The sequence below is a fragment of the Phoxinus phoxinus genome (assembly GCF_949152265.1).
Source record: "Phoxinus phoxinus genome assembly, chromosome: 4".
Taxonomy (NCBI): domain Eukaryota; kingdom Metazoa; phylum Chordata; class Actinopteri; order Cypriniformes; family Leuciscidae; genus Phoxinus; species Phoxinus phoxinus.
This window is the reverse complement of record NC_136879.1, coordinates 25,494,070-25,506,784: the sequence shown is the minus strand read 5'-3', so window position 1 is coordinate 25,506,784 and position 12,715 is coordinate 25,494,070. Positions and strand designations below refer to the sequence as shown.

The 12,715-nt window shown below is 38.1% G+C and overlaps 1 protein-coding gene across 8 annotated transcripts in view; it reads left to right on the top strand.

Moving 5' to 3' along the window:
• The window catches only part of gdpd5b (glycerophosphodiester phosphodiesterase domain containing 5b), a 49,237-nt gene that overhangs the window by 22,061 nt on the left and 14,461 nt on the right, over window positions 1–12,715 (top strand). For all 8 annotated transcript variants that reach the window (XR_013797115.1, XR_013797116.1, XR_013797117.1 and 5 more), the window contains 5 exons: window positions 5,755–5,858; window positions 8,972–9,065; window positions 9,277–9,336; window positions 9,595–9,693; window positions 11,228–11,321. Coding sequence is in view for 4 of the 8 variants with exons in the window: in XM_079609227.1 (XP_079465353.1) it covers window positions 5,755–5,858; window positions 8,972–9,065; window positions 9,277–9,336; window positions 9,595–9,693; window positions 11,228–11,321 (451 nt within the window). In the remaining 4 variants the exon portion in view is untranslated. The remainder of the gene's footprint in view (window positions 1–5,754; window positions 5,859–8,971; window positions 9,066–9,276; window positions 9,337–9,594; window positions 9,694–11,227; window positions 11,322–12,715) is intronic.

Genomic DNA, 12,715 nt, shown 5'->3' with positions numbered 1-12,715 from the left:
CATGGGCCCCTGTATGCTCTGTACAAGCCAATATACACAATAACAGCAGCGACTGGCGTGTAGTGAAAAAACTGTGATCAGTTACATACACTACCATTCAAAAGTGTAGGATTTGTACAGTATTGTTTTTTAACAGGTCTCTTATGCTCACCAAGGCTGGATTTATATGATCAAAAATACCGTTAAAAAAAGTAATTGTGAAATATTATTCCAATGTAAAATAGGCTAACTGTTTTCTATTTTAATATGTTTTAAAATGTAATATATTCCTAATACCAAAGCTGAATTTTCAGCATCATTACGCCAGCCTGCTTTCATCCTCTCAGATTTGCTGCCAAAACCTCTCAGGATCTACCCACTCCGCACAGTTCCCCTCTTTTCTATCATTTTTAATCTGAGGGAGGTTGACGGCTCTAACATTAGTGATTGACAGTAAAGATTAACTCGCAATGTGTGTGGTATACATGCGTCAATGACACGACAGACAACTAGTTGTTTACTTTGCTTTCATTCATACAGCACTCATCAACTGAAATGTCACTTTGGTTATAGAATGTATTTGTCAGTGTCTTTCATAAAAATTTGCCTTTGTGCTAACCGTATTTAGCTATATTTAGGGGGAGGTGGGGTGAAATATCCCTTTCAACATCTTTCTAGCCTTTTTAAATGGAGTTCAAATACCTTTTGGTCTGGTGAAAACACTGTAGTATAAACATTCTCCTTTTCCAGTCAGTACTGAGGGCAGGGTGTCACCATAGGCATGATGCACAGTGACAGACTGTGACTCCAGCCTACAGCAGGTACAGAACTGCCACCAAAAAAAAAAAAAAAAAAAAAATCAGTGTTTTCCCCTCAGGGTAAAGACTGTCATTTCCAGTGGATTGGAAGAAACCCACAGACATGTACATGCATCTTCAGACCGCATCAGCAACAAACCGAGTCTCTTAAACTCTTGCCATCCCAGAATACAGATTATATTTGTGATTGCTTTCTGTTCCCCAGACGCTGTTTTGCACGTAGTAATCCGTTCACTGCAATATTCTTGGATTCACACGCAGGAAGACTTTGCTTTCCGAATCTCTCCACTCTTCTGCCAGGGCTGTTGCTGTCATTCAGGGTTCACGTTTACAGAAGAGAGCAGCATTTTTAAATGGCTTTGATGAATTGATCTATGGGTGTATTCTAGTGCCAGCATTTCCTACAAGGTGACCTACAACGCATGTTCTTGTCAGATTTAATCTTTCCTGTCCATCAACATGGAGATTATTAGGTTACAGTTATTATTTTACATTGGAGAAGAAGAGAGAACGATGTTAAAGGGATAGTTCATCCAAAAATGTAAATTATGTTGTTTTGGATTCCATTGACTATCATTGTATGGACAAAAATCTTCAATCTGTTTATGTTCCTCTGGAGCTTTTCAATGGGTTGGTGACTAATTGATGACAGAATTAAAATGTTTGGGTTAACTATGGATTTGAAGTATGGATTTACAAAGATCTTGGCTATTCAGTGCTTTTAAATCAAGATTTATGTTGCTACATCTCACATTTAGTTCTTTGATGAAGATGTTTTTCCATGTTTAAAGTACATATTCCGTTTTGTTCCTTTCGCACATTTGCAAAGGCAGCTTATGAAAGCACTCTTTGTGGCAGCCGCCACACCATTACACATTATTGACCCAGAGTGATTTTTACATAACAATTAACATCAATGGAAACTCCTTGAATAGAAATAAACAGAGTGTAATTTCAAGTGGAAATTAGTCAGGATCACAGCATTTACATTTAGACATCGAGCATGTCTGACTGTAACCTTCAGGCAGACACTGTGGAGCTGTAGTGAAACTACTTTCAGGACCAAAAATACCCTTATGTAAATGCCAACACTATAGTGAGAATTTACATAGCACCCTTTCCTCTATTACTGCGGGTCTATTCGGTAGAAAAGATCCAACTAACCCATGAAGATGTAAGTAGTCCTATATTGAATCCATGTTGTTTTAGTAAAGTCATTTTGCATAGTCTTGACACTTTTAATCTGACCTAAATTTGACCTCCAATGACATTTCTTTTCAGCTGTCTAGTCTGGTTTTTCAGACCCGTGTTGGAAAAGTGCTTCTGTACACCAGTAAAATAACCACTCTATGATTAGAACGCATATCTTTTCTTTGAACGGTTCTGTTAATGGATTATGTGTTCCAGAATGGGTCAGTCTGTAAAAAAGGGACTTGATTTTGCACCTCGCTCTCACCAAGGAGACTTATAGCTGAGGGACTGTTATGAAAAGACGTTGTTCCGCTGCTCATTTCCACCCACTGCCTCTCCTTTACACTCTCACATCGGGCAGCTGGCCTCCCCGTGTTCTTTGCCCTTTGCCTATGTGGACTAGATATTTAGCAGTCAGTCTACAGTTGGCAGATGTGTGGTACTGTATGAATAAATTATATGATTATGGGGCATCAAAGTCAATGCACTCCAGTGAAAAGCTTTTTTTCTTGTTGTTGTTGTTTTTTGCGGTTTGTATGCCTCTATCTGTCATGTTTTTGGGCAGTGGTTCAGCTCGGTTCTTTTCTCAGGAAATGCTAAAGAAGCTAATTTTCATAATTGCAGGCAGTGCTTGGCAGATCTTAGTTTGAGATATTGTTATTATGCCCATATTTCAGCATCAGATAAGCCTGTTTAACTTAATGAAGATAATTAAAGGCAAGCACTGTAACCATGCCATTTCACCCCACCTTAACCAATTAGCGATAGACCAAGCCGTTTACTTTACAGCATTAAAACTAATGTGCCATGCAAAGCTTTCCTGGGATCGTTTTGAAGGGAATTGTTACTTTGATTTTACCTTTAGATTTGTTCATAGAAGGGTTTCTGTGCCTGACATAACTCTGTGATTGTAACAATACGACGTTCAAAGTCCAGACAGTTGACTTGCACAACACAAATTCAACACTTTGGTAATAAGTAGTGAAGTGGCGCTGCCATCTCAGATCAGCGGGACAGAATCAAACAAGCGTTTCTGAAAATAAGCTCTTTGAGGCTTAATGATAAGATGATATTCTCGTTTAGAGGAAACACAGTTTGCTCTGAATCCCTTCTGTCGAGTTGTCTCCTGGTTGTTGCTTATTGACCCTGATGATGTCATGGCAATCTGCTACAACCACAGCAGTGCCAAAAACACAGCCGAGTTGATCAATTCATACCCTGAACTATCTTCATCTTAAGATTGTGCGTTCAAGGTTATGAGGGATGAGTCATTCAGGCCATGAATAAATCCCTAACTCAAACTATTAAACGTTGGCGCAAAACTTGTCCCACAAGGCCACGACAAATGATACTTCAAATTATGCAGCGTGTTGAGGAGAGATGTGCTTTTGGTTTTCGAAGTGATCTGATGTGTGATTATGATCTGACTTAATAATGATAAATATTATGTTTAAAAAACATCACAGGCTGTCTGAATGCGCCAAATCAATGCACATCAGGTCAAATGTCTAATGTGGTTTGGTTTTTCCAAATGATTTTTCCATCGAGTTTAAAAATCACACCAGACTGAAAACAACAGAAATGTTTAACACTGACATGGGATGTGGGTGGATGCAGGGTGTTGCTATACGGTGAATAAATCCATAACTTAAACTATTAAACTTTGGTGCAAGACTTGTCCCACAACGAAGGATACTTCAAATTATGCAGCATGTTCAGGAGAAATGGGCTTTTGGTTTTTTGAAGTGATCTGACTTAATAATAATAAATCTTATGCTGAAAAAACATGGTCAGTATTGTATATTTAATTGTGCATGCTCATTTCCCCATTTTTCATATGTAGATAACCTTTGCTGTAAATGCTCACTTAAAGTTTATCTTTAAAAACATAACGTAAATGTAATATTTAGCTAATAGAAATGAATATAATTTTTTTTAACTGTATATTATAATGTTAAACCCAGCACCCTGCATCCACCCACATCCCATGTCCGTGCTAGACATTTCTGTTGTTCTCAGTCTGGTGTCATTTTTAAACTCGATGGAAAAATCATTTGGAAAAACAAAACCACATTTGACATCTGACCCGTTTTATGGTGCGCTATTGATTTGGCGCATTCAGACAGCCTGTGATGTTGGTGTGAGATCTCAGGTTTAGCAGCATTTATTTGTGTGAATTATTTTTCTGCTTAGAATTACCCATAATCCTCTTTATCCATCTATATTTAGGTGTTTTTGGATGATGGAGCTTAGGAATTAATACATGCTTTCTAACTGCATTTGTGAACATTTCAAAACGGTTTTCATTGCTCTGCTCCCTCATGACAGACTATATTTTCATTATTTGTGTAGTGACGAGGAAGAAGATTGACAGTATGAGTACTTTGTGTCCCCACTATTTTTTTTATTGAAGTAAGTGCTGTCATTCTGAATTGTCTTTATTTTGCAATGAGAACAGAGTGAATTTCTTTATGTAACCAGGTTGCATTTTTTATTTTATTTATAAAATTTTATTATATTTGACCATGCTGTTCTAAAAAATCAGGTTTTCATTTTACTGGGTGGTTTATACCTGTATTTTTGTCTTCTTTCAGTTCATAATGTGAAGGAATTCTAAGTTGCCTGCCATAGGCTATACACTTACAGAACTGACACTAAATCACCAGGATGGATTAAAGAGGAAACCCATTAAGGAAAATTACAATGATTTGAAAATGATAGTAACGTTAGTCCATTCGAACATTAAAGCATTAATTATGTCTAAATAAATGAATGTTTTTATTGTTTTTCATGGTTTATGTAATTGCACACTAGCCATTTAATTAATCCACAAACCCAATTATTGTGTGCTGTAGATAACGCACTACTCTGTGAGTCAAATAAATTGTGATATTTTTAGGTTCGGACTTTATTCACAGTACTTTGGTTATTGTTAAGGGGTTGGCTGTGCCAGGGGTATATGTGCAAACAAAAAAATGTGTGGGAAGTGCTGGTGATATGCTGAAAATTAAACTCTTGTCTCAAAAGAAGGTGTCGTTGAATAGGCTACTTGTTTGTATATGTTTGAGAAATGCTATACCAAATGCTAAATGCCAATTCCATCCACTGGAAGATGTAAACTGGAGAAGAAATACCAGAGTGGCTAACATGGTACTAAAAGAGCTTACCATATCAATGATATTTTCATTTTAGTCCATAATTAATCTATAAAACAAATCAATATAGGATATTTTACAAGGCACTTCCAGTTATTAAACAAACATTGATGCGAAGATCATCGGATGAGAAAGCATAATTTGTTACATTATGCGAGTAAAGTATGGGGAAATTTATATTGAATTATTGCAGATTTGCAATGAATTTAGTGTTTGCGTTTTGATGCATCTCTTGATGTCTTGGAAAGTGAGCTGAATTCAGGCAGCAGGAAGGAAGCAGAACTAATGTTTCAATAATGAATCTGTGATGAAGGCAGTTCTCACTATTGAAGCAGCTCTATTCAGATTAATAGAGTTTCATATGAGTATGCATTATGAGAACTCCATATTAAATTTCACTCAATTTTTAAACGGTGTGTTGACAGTATTTTGACATTTTGTTCTCCATCTAGGTCTCGAGATTATCTTTTGGCAGTTTCTCACAGTGACTGTATTGCTGCATGCTGATACCAACCTGTTTAATAATACTTGTTGATCGACACAAGTTATGGAACAGATTTATTTAAAACTCCTATTTACTCCTATTTTTTTTGTGTGTTTTTCTGTTCCAGTGGGAGTGTTTATGGACCTTCATTCTCTTATGCACTTTCTCCTTGTTACTGGTGTGGTTTTACTTCTGGTGGGAGGCTCACAATGACTACAGCGAGTTTAACTGGTGAGTAGGCCTTTTAAAATCATACACTTTCATCAACGATCCCACAATCTCTGTTTCTCTGGACAGAAAAATCTAAGAAACTCATGAGCTTTCCCGAAACAAATTTGGTATAATCCTACGCTTAAAGTAATCCAGAGATCATGGAAAAGGCTCTGATGGAACAGATTGCAACTTTAATAGATAGGCTGGACTGTTTTTGGCTGGGATTTAGAATGGAAGTGCTGATTGCACATACTGTGCAGTATATACTAATACTACTTTTAGTATTTAAAACAGTATGCATTATGCAATGAATTAGAGTAGTATGCTACATTGCATTGCATACTGGTTACATATTTAATCCAGCTAATTATCATCTTGAATAAATGCAGTTATTTTGTATTTTTAATGCAAGGTTGTATAAAAACATTTTTGGGCTTTTGTCAGTCCAATTAATAATTGAGTCAAGAAACTTATGCTGGCAATCGAGGCTGCTATTATTTCCAGTTAATTTGTCAAACATTAAACGGAAGGGCAAGTCGAGCAGAGTACATTTTGGGATATACGACCAAGGGCAGTGTTCCTTGTTGTGTTTTGCTCGTTTTTGTGAACTAAATGTTTACATAAAATACAGAAAAATAATCATATATATACCGGTATGCATACATGCATACATGCATACATACATGCATACATACATGCATACATATATATATATATACATACATACATACATACATACATACATACATACATACATACATAGTAATTAGTAGTCAAAACGATTAATCGCAATTAATTCCATCTAACATAAAAGTTTGTTTTTATATAATGTGTGTATATATATTATAAATACTATATACCGGTATATATCTTGTGTGTGTGTGTGCGCGTGTGTGCGTGTCTGTGTATATATAGAGTATATACTATACACGCACACACACACACACACACACACACACACACACACACACACACACACACACACACACACACACACACACACACACACACACACACACATATAATAATAAATATAATAGTATATACACACACATTTATTATGTAATCAAACTTATGTTAGATGGAATTATTGCGATTAATCGATTTGACTGCACTAATAGTAATATATTATTTTTATTTTGAATATATAATATTTTTATGATATATAATTTTTATTTATATATAAAATGTATTATATTACATTATATATAATATAGTATATCTGCATAATGCTGTATAATATTAACACACAAAAACACTTGCATGTACGTTCAGTCATGGTTTAGCTATTAAATACATTTTTAGTCAAATCAAATTTATTTATAAAGCGGTTTAATTGTTTTCATCAGTTTCTTTTTCCAGCAAACAATAAAAGAGAAAGAAAAAAACAATTAAATACCATATGCATAAACAAATAACAAGACAACATAAGGCACAGATGTAAACTACAGCCACATACAGTATATTACTATTGGACAGTATTGGTTATAGAAAACAAGTGAGGGGGCAGTTGCATTTTGATCAAGCTGTAGGCGTACCAATGAAGATTGACAAACGCCTATATATAAAGCATTACAGTAATCGAGGCATGACGAAACAATACTGCATAATCTTCCATTTCCCAGGAGCCACATACTCCGTAAAACAGGTTGAGGACATTTAAAAACAATGTGACTGTAAAAGCCATTGTTTGCTTTTTTTCCTCAAGGTCATTTTCTCCTGATCCTCCTGATCTCCTTTTTAATTCTTTCATCTTCTGTTTTCTTTTCCTTTTCAATGTCACTTCTCTCCTTCTTTGTGGCCTCCACCTCCTCCCACACAGCCTCATGGGAGGTACATGAGTCCTTGATTTTACTGTAGAGGACAAAAGAGGTTGATTCACAGCGAACTCCAGTTAATGCCCAGAGGGACCGTGCAAGCATGTAGAATCTGTGATCAGGCAGGAGAGGCATCTAGCAGGCAAACCCTCGATATGGCTCCGCCCACAAAGCTGCAGTTTAGCCTGTCGGTTCAGAAGGGTGATCTATGACATGCCCACCCCTTTTCCATCCTGATTCTACACTCAGATAAACATACTAACATGCTATTGCTGCAGTATATACTATGTCAGTAAGATTTTTTTATGTTTTTAAAAGAAGTCTCTCATGCTCTCCCAGGCTACATTTGATCAAATATACAGTAAAAACAGTAATGTTGTGGAAATATTATTACAATTTAAAACGGCTGTTTTCTATATTTTTTAAATGTCATTGATTCCTGTGATGGCAAAGCTGAATGTTTAGCAGCCATTATCATTCTAACACTCAAGAAACATTTCTTATTTTATCAATGTTGAAAACATTCTTTTAAAGGTGCTTTCACGCCATGTAAAAAGCCGTCATGTGCTTGTTGAACTTGTCATTTTCTGAGAGCTATGACTTGTACCCCGTGGCCACTGTACCACCTGACCACTGCAGATTTAAAGTGTGTTCGACTTAAAGATGCACTGACTGAATGGTGAATGACATCAAAGTACCGCGAGAGCGATTCGAAAGTGCACTGCGCGGTAATTACGACATGGCATGCCATGCCATGAACGCAGTATAACATTTGCCATTTTTTCCCCACAGCATTATATAAAAACTTTATTTTATTTTACTTTTTATGACTCTCTGAATTTAAAATAGCATTACGATGTCTACAGCATACTACAGTTTGAAGCCTATTGTGGAATAATATGCACTTTTTCAGGATATAAAGGATATACTACACATTGAGTAGGCCGGTATTCAATTCTGATCACAACCGTTGTGCCTAGATGTTGAAGAAAGCTAATACTGACCCTGATACTGTGCTCATGCTCTCATATGCTTTATATCCCTTTGTTTCAAAGATACGCACAAGGCAGATGATGCTTTTTGTAAAACAGATGCTTCTCTGACCCACCTCTTTGGTAAAAGTATACTTATATAATCCAGAGCTCTCATGAGAGCGAGCAAGAGAAATGTGGAGCCTGTCAAAAGATTAGTAGCTTCTATTTGTTTTTCAGGGGCTTGGTTATTTGGTTAGGTCTGAACATTATGGAGGACACCCACGAATTCTAATGCTGAATAATCAACTTCTAACGGTTTTCCGGTATTGTGCTCCCACAGGTTTTTATATAACCGGTCAGGGGAGTGGAGCGATGGAACCATTCCCATATTGGCCACCACGGCAGCTGGCTTCACCTATATTGCATTTTTAATGGTGAGTTGTAGCACTGATACTGTACTGTGGGTTTGCATACCAAAACCTCTCCAAAACCACTAACGCTTTAAATATCTCTCTCACACATGTGTGTACATGTCACCATTCAGCATTATTTTAGCTTCCTACCCCAGTTATCACTTCATCTGAACAGTTGCTGTCACCCGGTTTTTCGTTAAACTTAATATTTGTCTTTTTTTTTTTGGTCCAGATTTTAGCCCTGTGTCATGTAGCTGTCGGACAGCAGTTAAACCTTCACTGGCTCCACAAGGTACCTGTCAACCATTGAAATGTTTTTTTTTGTACCCCAGAATAGAAATAGAAAACCTAGTCCATTGCGACAAAAAAAATTAACCTTGACACAGTGTCACAAACACCTTGTTATGCCCTGAGGCTTTCTGGCCACTTGAGAGAGTATAAGTTGTATGTATGTTTCCAAAGAAGGAAGCGTAGTTTGGTTTGCTGAGAATAAATGAAGTTGAATTGTGCAATATGACTTTTAACTGAATGAACTGGTTTTTCTCACTAGATTGGTGTGACAGTCGCTTTGCTCGCTACAATAATTGGCGTGATATCTGTCACTCAGATGTGGGGAGAGGAATGGGATGTAGTTTGGATTTCTCTTCAGGTATATATATATATATATTTTAGAAATCTGATCTCCAGGTTTCAGATAGTCCTGAAAAGCCTGGTAAAAATGTCAGGGACTTTTCTATACATGTTTTTCTAGTTAGACTACTCTTCAAAAGTTTGGGGTCAGTACGATTTTTTGTTGTTGTTGAAGGAAATTACACTTTTATTCAGCAAGGTTGCATTAAATTGATCAAAAGTGACAGTGAATACATATGTAATGTTACAAAAGATTTATCATTCAAATAAATGCTGTTCATTTGAGCAATCTAAAAAAATAAAATAAAAATCCTGAAAAAAGTATCACTGTTTTCACAAAAGTATTAAACAACTCACCTGTTTTCAACATTGATAATAATAAGAAATGCTTCTTGAGCAGCAAATTAGCATTTTGAAATGATTTCTGGAGGATCATGTGACACTGAAGACTGGAGTAATGATGCTGAAAATTCAGCTTTGCCATCACAGGAATAAATTACATTTTAAAATACATTAACATAGAAAACATTTATTTAAAAAAGCAATAATATTTCACAGTATTACTGTTTTTTTTTTTGCTGCATAATAAATTATTATTCATAAATCATTTAAATAAATCATTAAATAAATGCAGCTTTGGTGAGTGTAAGAGATTTCTTTCAAAAACATTAAAACGTCTTACAGACCCCAAACCTTTGAACGATAGTGTAAGCTTCAGGCTAGAAGTTTGTCTTGTGTGCAAATATATAAAATGTTTTTTTTAAAGGTTTAGTTCACCCCCAAAAATGAAAACAATGTCATTATTTATTCACCCTCATGTCGTTGCAAACTTGTAAGACTTTCGTTTATCTTTGGAACACAAATTAAGATATTTTTTGATGAAATCTGAGAGCTTTCTGTCCCTCCATAGACAGCAACACAACTACCGGTACCACTTTGAGGCTTCAAAAAGTTACATACAACTAAAACTAATCCATATAAATTGAGCGGTTTAGTCCAACATTTTCTGTAGAGACACGATTGCTTTATATGATGAACAGATTGAATTTAGGCTTTTATTCACATAAACATTGATCAGTGAACATAAACAGAAGCTCAGCCATACTTGCTTGACGTGTGAGAACAAACCTCATTGGTTCTCGCAAGTCAAGCGAACATGCTTGAGCTTCCTTTTACAACTGATGTGTGAGTTGGTGAATGTTTATGTGAGTAAAAGCCTTAATTTGGACTATTTAAACCATTCAATTCATATGGATTAGTTTTACAATCTCTTTATAAACTTTTTGAAGCATCAAAGTGGTAGTTGCGTGGCTGTCAAAAGAGGGATGGAAATCTCTCAGATTTCATTAAAAATATCTTTATTTGTGTTTCAAAGATAAACATAATTATTACAGGTTTGGAACGACACGAGGGTGAGTAATTATTATTTTAACTAATTAATTAATTATTATGAACCATCCCTTTAAGTAAGGTTCCTCAATTCTCTAGACTTTTCTCTCATTCTGTCTATGTTTGTGTATTTAGGATAAATTAATGTCTCCATTTTTGTTCAGGCTACTGGTCCCTTCCTTCAAATCGGCGCTTTAGCTGCAACTACCGCTTTGGCCTGGCTGGTGGCGGGACAGGTGGCACGAGGAGAGAAAACCAGTAAGCCGAATTCACTTAGAGCTCTCAGTTAGACATCATTATTAACCAGATGTTAATTATTAAAGCGTTACACAGAGAAATCCTTCAGCCCTATCGATACATTCCTGTCGTCACACAGACACACATTACTATCTCCACTAGCTCAATGCTCTAGTGTTTCATGTTACAGCATTAGGGCCGAAATTAATAAACTGCTATTGATTCCTCATTTCTGTGTACCTGTCACATTGTTAATGTGTTTTCTGTTGTGTCCATGGACTTTTAGGTTGTTTTTTCTCATTCAGTGTTTTTCTTCCTCTCTGTCGTCATTTTCATTAGTTCATTTTCATCACCTGTCTAGTTAATCAGTTAATCACCCTTCATTGTCTTCACCTGTCGTCACTCGTTGTCATCTGTGTATTTAAGTTCCTGTCTTTCTCCCTTCAGTTGTCGGTCAATGTTTGTTTATGTTACGTTGTATGGAGAGTGTTACCCTTGCCTGTACCAGTTTTTGTAAGTTTATTCTAGTAAAAGTTTGAATTGGAGCTTTGTGCCTCTGCCTGTCTTCATCCGCACCATACCCGTGACAGATTGACCGACCCCCCTAAAAATGGACGAATGGGTAAAAATTTTCGTCCTGGCCAAGGAGAGCCAAGATCTCCCAGCCTTTGCCCATGGAGGGTCGTTTGAGGGAACCCGTCTGGCCAGATTTCGCGGGACCCGTGGAGGCCGCAGTAGAGGCGGTGGTCGAGATGGACCCCGACACCATTCTCCGCTTTGGTCCCTCTTCGACCCTGGACGGTTGACGTCCAGCTCCAAGCCGCCTGCACCGCTGGTCCCGTCCAGCCCAGAGCTTCCTGCGCCAGAGCCCGCTGATCCTGCGCCAGAGGCCGCTGATCCTGCGCCAGAGCCTGCTGATCCTGCGCCAGAGCCCGCTGATCCTGCGCCAGAGCCTGCTGATCCTGCGCCAGAGCCCGCTGATCCTGCGCCAGAGCCTGCTGATCCTGCGCCAGAGCCCGCTGATCCTGCGCCAGAGCCCGCTGATCCTGCGCCAGAGGCCGCTGATCCTGCGCCAGAGCCCTCATCACTGCCCAGCACAGAGCCCTCATCGCTGCCCAGCACAGAGCCCTCATCGCTGCCCAGCACAGAGCCCTCATCGCTGCCCAGCACAGAGCCCTCATCGCTGCCCAGCACAGAGCCCTCATCGCTGCCCAGCACAGAGCCCTCATCGCTGCCCAGCACAGAGCCCTCATCGCTGCCCAGCACAGAGCCCTCATCGCTGCCCAGCCCAGAGCTTCCTGCACCGCTGGTCCCGTCCAGCCCAGAGCTTCCTGCACCGCTGGTCCCGTCCAGCCCAGAGCCTTCACCGCTGGTCCCGTCCAGCCCAGAGCTTCCTGCACCGCTGGTCCCGTCCA